At 41.3% G+C, this 12,329-nt stretch overlaps 1 protein-coding gene across 1 annotated transcript in view; it reads left to right on the top strand.

Moving 5' to 3' along the window:
- LOC124794889 (dihydropteridine reductase) overlaps positions 1-12,329 on the top strand; it is a 56,856-nt gene that overhangs the window by 8,629 nt on the left and 35,898 nt on the right. The window contains exons 2-3 of the mRNA XM_047258585.1: positions 9,774-9,857; positions 10,571-10,676. Coding sequence (XP_047114541.1) covers positions 9,774-9,857; positions 10,571-10,676 — 190 coding nt within the window. The remainder of the gene's footprint in view (positions 1-9,773; positions 9,858-10,570; positions 10,677-12,329) is intronic.

The following is a 12,329-nucleotide window of genomic DNA, read 5'->3' as shown; positions in this document are numbered from 1 at the left end:
GTATCAGGCGGCTTAGATGTTTTTCTGATGTGTTAAGAGAAAACGTCGTCATTCGAATAGCAAAGATAGTTGTCCATTTAAAGTGCTGAAGCAGATAGTCCATCATATGCTCGAAGGTGACTAGAGCATTACATAGTCTAAACAGCATAACTTGGAACTCCCATACAGACTGTGTCTGTATATGTGCAGATGGAAATGTGTGTGTGTGGCGCACGAGTGTATACCTGTCCCTTTTTTCCCCCTAAGGTAAGTCTTTCCGCTCCCGGGATTGGAATGACTCCTTACCTCTCCCCCTTAAAACCCACATCCTTTCGTCTTTCCCTCTCCTTCCTCTTACCTGATGAAGCAACTGTGGGTTGCGAAAGCTTGAAATTTGTATGTGTGTTTGTGTGTTTTTTATTGTGTCTATCTACCAGCGCTTTCTCATTTGGTAAGTCACAGCATCTTTGTTTTTTAACATATAATCTCATTTTTTGATATGTCTAGAATCTGGGCTCATCTTTAGGCTGGAATTAGTGTTTTGCAAAGTGGATGGTCCTCCCCTTTTATTCCAGTAGTCAGCCACTGCGGGTATCTGCCATCTTTTAATTATTTCCACTGCTTTTGTCCCTTTTTATCGAATGATAGATCTGACATCGATATTTTTGTTGTTCTCTCTCTCTCTCTCTCTCTCTCTCTCTCTCTCTCTCTCTCTCTGTGTTGTGTGTGTTGTGTGTGTGTGTGTGTGTGTGTGTGTGTGTGTGTGTTTGTTTTTGGGTTTCAGGACTTTGTTTACATTTTAATTCTTCAGCTTTTTCTACCCTGGCTATCCCACAGGAAGAGGGACAAGCCAGACGTCTAGGAGTGAAACAGTTTGTTCAATACTTAATTTACTGCGACAAAGGCAGTATGTTTTGTGGAGCATATTGAAGATAAATTTGGAGAAGTTGAGGTGATTAGGCAAAATTCACAATGGATTGCTGTCAATTAAAACTACTTCAGCTGTACCATGTACAAGTCATCAGGCATGTAAACATCTGGGTAACATACTAGTGATCGTTGCCCCACCACAAGACTTTGAATATGATCCACAGAATCATCTTCCACCAAAACCAACAGCTCCAAACAGACGAGGAACTATGAGATAATCTTGAGGGACAAGAGACACATTTTCACGTGTCCAAAACAGTCCAAGGATAACAGAATAGGTACAGGTGCCTTTATGTTAGCCTCTGAAGAGAATTCCTCATGGAAATAGTTTAGCCGCAGTTGTGCAGGTGTGATGTGAAACCTTATGTCCCACTGCCCATGAGGTGCTTTAGATGCTTGTGCTTTTGTCACGTATTGTCCCACTGCACGATGGATCCAAAATGAGGCGACTGCAGACAATCACTCCACAAAGGTAGTCCTTGCGAACAACCACTGCTGTGTGTCAGTTGCACAGAACAGTATTCTTCTCATTCACCAGTTTGCTCAGTCTTCAAGAAAGGAAAAAAAAAAAAAATAAGAATATACACCTATTGACAACCTGTCATATACTGATGCATGTAAAAGAATATGAATGCCTACATCCCGTTGGTATGACGCCCAGTTGTACAAAAGTCATAGCAATCATTCCCACTACCTGGAACAGGTTTCTCCTCTGGCATCTACCAGTGACGGGCTTTCTCTCAGCATCCCTCACCCCAAAAACCCACAGATCAGAGATCTGACACCAGCTAATGGGTGTGGGTTCTAGTCCTGCCCACTCTTCATCCATCACCACAATCGTCGCGGATAGCCCTTTGGATGAATACAGGCCACCAAAGGTTGCGGCGGCGGAGGAGGAGGAGGAGGAGGAGAAGAAGAAGAATTGGGTCAAGGCTGTTCTGGTGATCCCAGAGGTGTGAGAACCCTCCACACTCTCGGATTCAGTGGTGTGACCAGTCCTCTTGAACCCTTCACACCAAATCTGGACAACCATAATGTGATGATTTGCTGTAACTGTCATGGTTGTCACCATCTGCCGGAACACCTTCACCTTATTCATTCTCTTCTGTGTTTTGTGTTGCTCTACAAGAAATGCACTTCACTGATGACCATTCCCCAATGCTCCATGGCCATTGTGCATTCTTTGGAAACATGTTGGCCCAGGGAGGGCATCTGGAGGAATCTGTACATTGGTTTACACAGCAAGTGGATTCCCCATCATGCCACCTTGGAAACAGTAGCAGCGCAAGTTCAAACAACCTCAGCGATCAGTTCTTTCAGTTTTTACATACCGCAGGGAGGCCACCTTTTGGTGATGACCACCTTAATCCAACATCTTTCCCCACTTTTCTCCCACTTGAGGATCTCTGTGTCCATCGCTCCCTGTGAGGGGAGTATCACATTCTATAGTAGGCACCTTCTATTTGACCAGCTTCTGACTGACCATGATCTATCTCCCCTCAGTGATAGTACTCCTACCCACTTCAGTGCTGCCCATGGTACTGGTTCAGTTATCGATCTAACAATCTCCCTCTCGGCCTTGTGGCTTCGCTGCTTTGGTCATCATTAAGGGAAGACCTTTGTAACAGTGACCACTTTCAGAAACGCCAACTGGCAGTTGCATACATCTGCGGTTACCTTCGCCTCCTCTCATATAAAACTTCTCAACAATGTTGTACAAGATGGCTCCAGTGTGATCACTCACTGCTAATCCCCTTCCTGCAGATCCCCTCCACCACTGACTCGTGCCATGATGGACCAAGACATTGCAACAGCTATTCAGGTTCACCGAAGACCGCTGTAACATTTTAACCGACATCCTTTACAGACAAAACTTAATACTTACATGTTTAAGTGACTTCATGATAAGGCTCACTATTTAATTAAACACAGTAAGAACGAATGCTGCTACATCTTCTCCCTCAGTACGTATATCTCTTCATCCCAGGTGTGGGCCAAACTGTGTAGTCTTCTGGGCTGCCAACAACTGTTCCAGGTCTTGTCCTTCAGGGTGGTCTTTGTACCGAAGTGTCAGTTCATGCTGAACACCATGCAACATGCACACGCATTGCATTATCATTGGAATCCTCTTCTTATTCAGCTACCTGCCTACTACAGAAACGACAAGTTGAAGACGTGCCCATATGTTCTAACCCCCCCCCCCCCCCTTAAGCCAAATCATATAATGAACATTTCATTGACTGTGAACTACTTCAGGCTCTTGCTTCATTTCATGATGTGGCTTCAGGCCCTGATTCGTTTCATAATCACATGATTCGGCACATGAATGTTACTCAGTGGCTACAACTTCATAGTGTCTCTTGATGGTTACTGACAGATTAGTCTTGTCAATATGCTCTGCAAACTGCTTGAAAGGATGGATAATTATGCTGAGTTCTCGAGTCTTGGGTATTTTGTCCTCCTATCAGTTTGTTCTCTGGGAGGGATGATCCGCAACTTACCATCTGGTCCAGTTGGAAGCAGCAATCCAATAGGCTTTTTCGAAATGCCAACACCTCATTGCAGTGTTTCTTACCTGCATAAGCCGTACGACACTGCTTGGCCCCATGACATTGTACTTAATCTCCATGAGTGGGGCTTTTGAGGTTCCTTCAAATTTTGATCTGTTAGTTTTTATTTTAGCAGCTGTTCAGGGTTCGAGTTGATAAGTCACTCAGCTCTCCACAACTCCAAGAGAATGGCATCACACAGGGCTCTGTTGTAATGTCTCAATCTTCCTCATTGCCATCAATGGGCTGGTGATCTCTGTTGGGTTGCTGGTCACCCCCTGCACTGTATGTTGACAACTTTTGAATTTGGTACAGCTTCCACTCAGTAGTTTCAGCTGAATGCCAGTTTCAAGGCACCATCAGATGGGTCTCTCCTGCAAAAATGAAGGTATTGCATTTCTGTTGTCATACCACAATCCGTCCTGACCCAGCACTTTAAAGTTGTTGCACATTTCTGTGTAATGGACTTTACTTTTGTTAAAGAGCTGACTCGGCAACCCAATATTCATCAATTAAAAACTAGTTGCATGAAGAACTCGTACTCTTATCAGCCGAAACATTATGACCATTGCCCATTGTGACATTGGATGCTGCCTTCTGGCATTGTGGGCACGTGATGCAGTAACAAAAGTGTGTAAACAGAGCAGACACGAACAGGGGATCACCCTTGTGAAGATACGGGCTGCAGATGAGAAATCCATTGAGATAAGACTTTGACAATGGGCAGATTATTATTACACAGTGTCTGTGAATACGTATATCAAAAACGGCAAAGCTGGTCAAATGTTGATGTGCTGCTGTTGTGAGCATATGCAGAAAGAGAGGTAGGAGGACAGTGAAGCTACCACTAGGTGCTAAATGGTTGTACGTCCACAACTCTTCACAGAATGTGGAGTTTGGAGGCTTGTCTGCTTTGTAAAGTAGTATAGATGGTGATCTGTGGCATGTCTGCTGAAAGAGCACAATGCTGGTGCACACACAAATGTTTTGGAGCACACCGATCATTGTGCGTTGTTGAACAGGGAGCTCTGCGGCAGACAATGCGTATGTGTTCACATGTTGACCCAACAATGTCGTCAGTTACGATTGCCGTGGGCACAGGGTCCATCAGGATTCAACTGTCAATCAATGGAAACCTGTCAGCTCTTCAGATGAATCACATTTTAACACTGAGTTGATGGTCGTCTCCACAAATGCTCTCATCAAGGTGAATGCCGGCTCAAAACGTGCAGCACACCACAGATGCAGGCTGGTGGGAGCAGTATTATGCTATGAGACATTCTCCTGCGCTTGCATGGGACTTGTGATAGTACTCAAAAACAGTCTGACAGCTGTGAACCACCTGCACCCCTTCATGCTTGATGTCTTCCCTGAAAGCGAGATGTCATCTTTCAGCAGCATAATTGTCCGTGTCTCGAAAGCAGAACTGTGCTACAGTAGTGTGAGGAGCGTAATAGTGAACTTACATTGCTGTCTTGGCAACCAAATTCACCTGCTGTAAACCTTGTGGAACCCATCTGGGTTGCTATCGGGCACCGTCACTTTGTACACAAATCAGCGTCCCGTTATTTATGCAGATTACATGACATGTGCATAGACATCTAATGCCACGTACCTCCGCAAACCTGCCAGCAAAGTGCCGGACTTCTGATACGCAAAATCAGTGATGTATTCTGTTCCAAAGACAGGCAAACAAGCTACTAAGCAGGTGGTCATAATGTTTTGGCTCATCAGTATATATCAATTAATGAGACATTAGCATCCTTTGATGTAAAAAATGTCTACAGTAATGTCCTGCTAAAGGAAACTATTGAAATTATTAGACATAATCTGCTATCCCATTACAAGGTCAGCACTGCAGAGTGTACTGAACTAATTAAATTTCTAGATTTTGTTTTAACTTAAAATTTTTACCTTCAGTGACGCAATATATTATCAACAAGGTGGACTTGGGATGGGTAATAGTCTAGCTGGTACTTTAGTGTATGTTTTTTGAACAATTTATAAAGTAAATTTTTTTGCCAAGTTTCCACGGCTAAAAAGAAGAAACGATTTGTTATAAACGGTGTGTTGATGACATTTTATTACTGATAGTGACACCAGTGAGCTTAGCACATTTGCTCAAGCAGTAGGCAGAATGCACCCAAAAATAACTTTTACTACAGAAGCTGGAAAAGATAATGCCATTAACTACTGTGATCTTACTATTAAGAAAGTTGACAACAAATATAAGGTTTCAGTTTTCAGAAAAGCTACATGTACATGTAGTATCATCAATGCCAGTTCAGGCCATCCTCCATGACATAAAAAATTCTTCTTCACCTCAAATGATTCACCATCTCCTTCACCTGTCTTTGGCCGAGAGCAAAATATGTAAAGAAGTAAATGATGTCATGCACCCGTACAGTAACCTAAAGAAACATGTAATAAACAGCAGGCAGATGCACTCTCGCCTAGAAAATAGAACCAATAAAGAACAAACGAAAACCATTCCTATAAAATTTCGAGGCAAGAGTCCCAGCACATAGAAAAATGTTTCAGAAAATTTAATGTTAGATGTTTGCTTTCCCAAGCTAACAACGCCCTAAACCAGCAAGTAAAACATAAGTCGAAAAGGGTGTATGACAAATTTGAAGGCTCTGGAGTAGGCAGGATTAATTGTAATAACAGTGATAAATATTATATCTACCAAACTGGCTGTTCTTTTAACATGAGCTTAAGGAGAATTCACAGCCATGTAATGAAACTGCTTTGGGATTGCATTAATCAAACACTGGTCGTTCTATAGGGAGCAATGAGAATAGTATACCTATTCTCCACATGGTGCAAAAAGAGCATATGCAACTTGTTAGAAGAGCATGAAATTAATAAAGTGAAAAACAAGAGCCAACAAAAGTAATAAATGAGCAGAGCAATTTTGTACACAATGCCTGCTTTGCTTTGTTTGACAAATGTTCTACTTTAATGACTGAACACCTTCTCTTCTATATGTCTCGTCTGTTTTACTTAGTATAGAGTGTCTTACCTATTTACTTTGTTTTCTTACATTGAGCATATAACTCTGGTGTTTTCTTATTTCCTTCTCTGTTTATGTAATATATTTTATGAACTAGATAAACTTGTTAATGGTTTGGGATGGTGTTGTATCTATTTTCTTGAAATGGTGTGTCGCAGGTTATGAGAGGCCGTCTGGTGGTTATGTTCCTCTAACCTCTTGTCGCCTGTGCGGCATTCTGGCGGTAACACCAGCAGAGGGTGCTGATTGTTTACTGCAGTCTGTTTCCACTCATTTGGCTTCTTTTGCTGTGTGTTTTATCATTTTTATATTATTCTGTGTACTCTGTAAGCTTGCTCTTACAAATGTCATTATATTTTCATCTAAAATTCTCCACGAGAGCATATCAGAATTACTGTCACTTAACTATTTCCTTTTTAACAATCTAACTTTTGTCATGTTTTAATTTATTTACACTTTTGTACTGTAATCACTTGTATTACTGATTGTATTCTTATTTTTATTTTATATTGTACAATTATATCATTGAAGAATATGTGTATGCCTATATTAGCGACAGCATGGAGAAGGTCCGCTGGGCTATGGGAGTTAGTAGAAGTCACCCAGTATCCAGTCAGAAAAAACTTCAGTGCCTCTTTGGCTGGGAAGTCGTGCAGATGTTTTTCATCTGGGTCTTAAAGATGTGAATCGTGAGCTCGGCCTCCCATTAGATTGTGAGTGAAATGGAGGGTAGCGAACATGGCAAATGCCTGACTGCACACAGCAATCGTGCATATCCTGAGACCGGAACCAGGGTTCATTGTCATAAGCAAGGATCACTGGAAGACCTTCCACAAAAAAAATTGGGAGAGAGCAAGAATAGAGACCTTGGTACTGGCTGCGTGGAATCTGACCATGACGGAAAACACGTCAATGGCAATGGACCTGTAAAATCAATGTGGATAAGTTCCCAGTACTGGGTTGCTGGAGGCTGCAGAAAGAGTAATGACCTGGAAGCTGCCTGTTGACTAGCGCACTGGGGTCACACAGTGTTCCAGCTCTCTGTCAATGGTGGGACAGTAAACGTGTGCACTAGCCAAGACTTTAATGCAGGAAGCACCTCAGTGACCTTTGTGTAAGAGCTGTAAAACCTCCTGCAGCAAACTCCTGGAAATGACCACCCAGGTAGCTGTATCATCTGTGGAGATGAGGAGGACCCCCTCTAAGACTGAGAGACGGTGGCGCAAGATAGATTACTTGCGAAGAGGATCGGACAAGTAGCCCCGAGGATAAGATGGCAAACCTTGTTGTAAGAGGCAAACTGCCTGCCTGCGAATGGGGTTGCGCTGTTGCCTTGACATGCCTGGCACTAGAGAACGGAAAACTGTCTGCTGCTTGATGGGAGGGGACATCAAAATGAAAACATATGAGCTCTTCCCAATCAGGCTCAGGGTCCGGCCAATGGGCAGCTGGGATAAGGTGCCTGCACCCCATGGGCACATGGACTAAGTAATGAAATTAAGGGCTTGTGATTCATAATTAGTTGGAATTTAGTGCAATACAAGAAAATGTGAAATTTGCTGACCCTCATACACAATAGACAAGTGTCTCCTCCTCGACCTGAGAGTACTGGAACTAAGCTGGAATAGGAGTTTTGGATGCAAGCGCCAGTGGCTGCACTGAGCCGTCTGCATTCCAATAGGTGAGGACAACCTCTATTCTGTGCTGCAAGGTGTGCATAGGCAAAACCAATGGTTTGTTGGTATCTAAGATGGGTAGACACAGTGGCAACTGGAGGAGTTCCTTCAATATGGTGAAGGCCTTATTGCGTACTGGAGACTAGACAAAGGGTGCGTGATGGTGAACGCCCCAGGAATGAACCAGTGGTAATAGGCAATTTTACCTTAAAAAAAAAAAATAAAAAAAGGCCTGTAGTTCACGCAACAATGAGGGATGTGGTAGGTCCGTAATGACCTTGACAAGACTCTCCATGGATAGGATGCCCTACCTCAAGATGACATGGCTCAGATATTCAAGAGATGGTTGGAAAAATTTGAACTTTTGCAGATTTGCAACATGGACCCACAGTCCAGAGTTTTTGAAAGAGGGCCGTAAAGTTTTGTAGGCAGTTGCTCGTAGTATGTCTTGGAAAGACAGTGTCATCTAGGTAGTTAAAACAGTGGAGAATATTGGACATGACCTGTTCCAGGTAGCATTTAAAAATTGCGCGAGAATTTGTCAACCCGAATATCAGTTGTAGGTATTGATAAAGACCAAATGGCATGTTAAAGATCACGACATGCTTGGATTCATCATCCAGGGGAAGTGGTGATGTGCTTTGGAAAGATCAAGTTTGGAGGAGAATTGACAGCCTGCTAAGTGTGTAAACAATTTGTCAGGAATGGGCAGAGTGTGTGTGTGTGTGGGGGGGGGGGGGGGAGGGGCATGGACTGTGAAGTTACGATAGCTTTAAGGTCACCACAAAGGTGCAATTTGCCTCTGGATTTTTTAACGATGACAACTGTAATGATCATTCCCATGAGGAAATTGGAACCCCAGCCACAAGAGGCGAGCTGGTCCAGCCCCACCATGACTTGGGATCAGAGGGCCAGGGGAATTTGCCCAGCACAAAAGATCCAAGATGAGCTGACTATTTCAAGGTTATGTGAACTTGAAAGTCTGTGGCACACTGTAGGTCTTTTGCAAAGATACCTAAAATTCTGAGCAGAGTTTCCCAAGACTGATAGTGGACCTCAGCAAATACTATCTGTATGGAGTCCGTGACCAAAAAACCAAAGGCCTGAAAGCCGTAAAACCCAAAAAGGTTAGCTGGACTAACATTGTGGATGACAGTAAATAGGTAAAGTCAGTGATTTGTATGTAACCTCTACCATGAACTGGCCAAGCAAGAGGATTTGCTGTTTACCATATCCTGTGAGACGAGTGTTTACCAGTGACAGCTGCAGTGAGCCGAGGTCTGAATATGTTTGAGTGTTAAGCCAGAAAACTGTTATGCCAGTGTCCATCTGCAGGCTAAGTAGTGAAAAAAAGTAATTGAATAGTAAGTCTTTAATAATTGTTTTTAAACAGCTTTGCACTACTCACATTTTTGTATTTTTAATTTCCACAATGTAAGAGTGAGAGTACTATTTTGTGGTGGATCATATGTATATATCCTCAAGACTATCTATCCCTGCCTCACCATCCTGATAAGTTATATTTATTTGGTTATTTATATCCAAGATAATGATCCCACATATTAGTGTTGTGAAATGTGTATAGTTTGTAAATATGACAATGTTTTAATTATTCTGTTTCAGTGGGTTGGATCAATTGACCTGAAAGAAAATGAACAAGCTGATGCCAACATTCTTGTGAAACCTGAAGAATCTTGGATTGAGCAGGTATCAACACAGAGTAACCCAAAGAACTCAGAAATTGTTGGTTTTTTACTTTGTCTGAAGACCTCTTGCTGCACATAATGTGGATGTATTTCTCATTAGAGCAGTTATTTGGCTACGCACTTTTATCATTAAATTTGGATTTTAAGTAGGTGTGATCACAGATGAAGAAAAAGACTACTTTGGTGAGGCCCCGCAGAAACTAAAGTGAACAGTTACTGTTTCTGATTGTAGTCTTGAACATCACAAATTATAAAAATGTAGGTTACAAACATACAGTAAATAACATATCTTAAATATAGTTCACTATGTGTGCCAGGAAAGAGCAACAGCAGTTCCCCTTGAGCGATTAGAGTCATATATTGAAGTTTGCAAGAGGCAGTGCACTGATACAAGAAGTGACCTGTTGACTAGTGTCGAGCTTTTTTAGTATGATAAAGTCCAATCTGAAGTAACACCTAAGTATATATATAAGTAAATCATTGCTCCAATTACCCACTCTTCCATATCATATGTAAATTTACCATTAGCTTCTCAGTTTTCAATATGAAATGTGCGCATGTGGCTCTTTACAGGGTTTGTACTGGCCGGTTCTGACATACATGAAGCGCATTTGCCAGTACTTTTACGGTTTTACTTAATATTCTTAGTTTCTTCAAAGCATCTCTTTGAAGTGCTTTGTAAATAAATGAACTAAAAAACATTTTATTTTGCAGGAAGTGTATGTTATCAAACAGATTGGTTCTCTCTTAAATGGTGAGAAAATTGATGCTGTAATTTGTGTTGCTGGAGGATGGGCTGGTGGAAATGCAGCCTCGGCAGGTAATTCATTTATTTCCATCAAAACAAATACTACAAAATATATAATATACCTAGAGGAAATTTCTACACGAAATATTGGCAAATGGAAATGCACAGGAAAATGTAAATTACTGCCTTTCATGATCAGGAGCAGCTCCTCATGGCAGAAGAGAGGAAAGATCGGACACCACTTGTCACTTTTCCTACACCTTTATGCATTATAAGTCTCTTTCTCCAACCATTTCTTTTAGTATGGCAGTAGAAGGAACCCAGTTCCAAAAGAAGCAATTTTACATCTTCCGGCACGTTTCCAAATGATTCTGTTTGACAATTATGTTTTCTCTATCAGATGTAAATATTTTCAGGATAATGACCTCTTTCGTCTATGTAGTGTGTGTGAATTTTTAACGATATTGTGACTATGCTGTACAACCATCATTCTGAGAGTCTTCATTCTGAAATCTTTGAAGAGCTGCCCATCTCCATCTCTGCCTAGACTGTGATTTTTTTCCCTCCTACTTATTTCTTACTGCCACCTAACTCTCCATTTTTTCGTATGACAAATGAAGAAACACACACTGCTTTTCCATTATCTTTTTCACTGTTTCAGTGCACTCTTGTGATACTCAGCCTTGTAGTTGTTCATCAATAATGCCTGAACAGAAAATGTGAAGGCATGAAAAGTTCGATAAAGTGGAGGTGGGCTATGCTATTTTGTTTTGGCTCATCTGACAGCATGTTACAGCACTGTGGTGCAGGGACTGCAAGCATGCACCTGTAAACAAACAAAAATTAATTATGTAACCTTTTTTGTTATAATTTAAACATTGCCTACCTTTCATACACTATTATGTTGTAAATACATATTTTGTCATATGCATTATTAATCAACTATAGATAGAATATTATGGGTGTCCACTTTGTGGGATATCCTGAACAATGCAACAGACGATGCAGAATGTACTGGTTTTTATGAATCAAGGATGGGGGGGGGGGGGGGGAGCAGCAAAAGTATGTATCTCAAAAACCTCATTGTCAAATATGATGAAAAGTAGTTACAGTGTAAATCATAATTGGTGTAATAAATGAAATGAAACTTTACTGACAATCGAATAGTTTATCTTCAAACTTTAACACATTTCATATGCTCGTTCCCATGAGCTATATTTGAAGTGAATGCATTTCTTCTTGGTAGTGTGTGAGAAAGACATAGGACGAGAAGTGCAACCAGCTACAGCCTTCTTTTGTCATTTTTCCAGGTTACTGTGCCCTTTGCATTCAGTTCAGAACCTTGAGGTCAACACTTCATGTGCTGAATTGCACACTGTTGAAGATACAAGTTCACAACAGTTTCACTGTTTGGTTTAGAGTTTTTATAGTACAAAATGACCTATGGTGGCAATATAAAACATACAGAACCATTAAAGGTGTCATATTTGTTGACTTAGAAAACCCCAGTGTCATATAGTAAGACATGTGTCCTGCATCCATATAAATATGGGCCAACCTTGATCTGTTAAGTAGCTGATTAATTATTGATTCAAACCTTTCCTTGACAACAGAAAAATTCCAGTGTCTGATGATGATACACCTTAGTGTGATATGCTCTTTAATGTATAGACAGTATCAATTCTGAATGCTTGTTTTTGCTAGAACTATTTTAAATAAACATAA

The sequence above is a fragment of the Schistocerca piceifrons genome, chromosome 4 (genome assembly GCF_021461385.2).
Source record: "Schistocerca piceifrons isolate TAMUIC-IGC-003096 chromosome 4, iqSchPice1.1, whole genome shotgun sequence".
Lineage (NCBI taxonomy): Eukaryota > Metazoa > Arthropoda > Insecta > Orthoptera > Acrididae > Schistocerca > Schistocerca piceifrons.
Note: the sequence above shows the minus strand (reverse complement) of the source record. Positions and strands in the feature narration are given on the sequence as shown.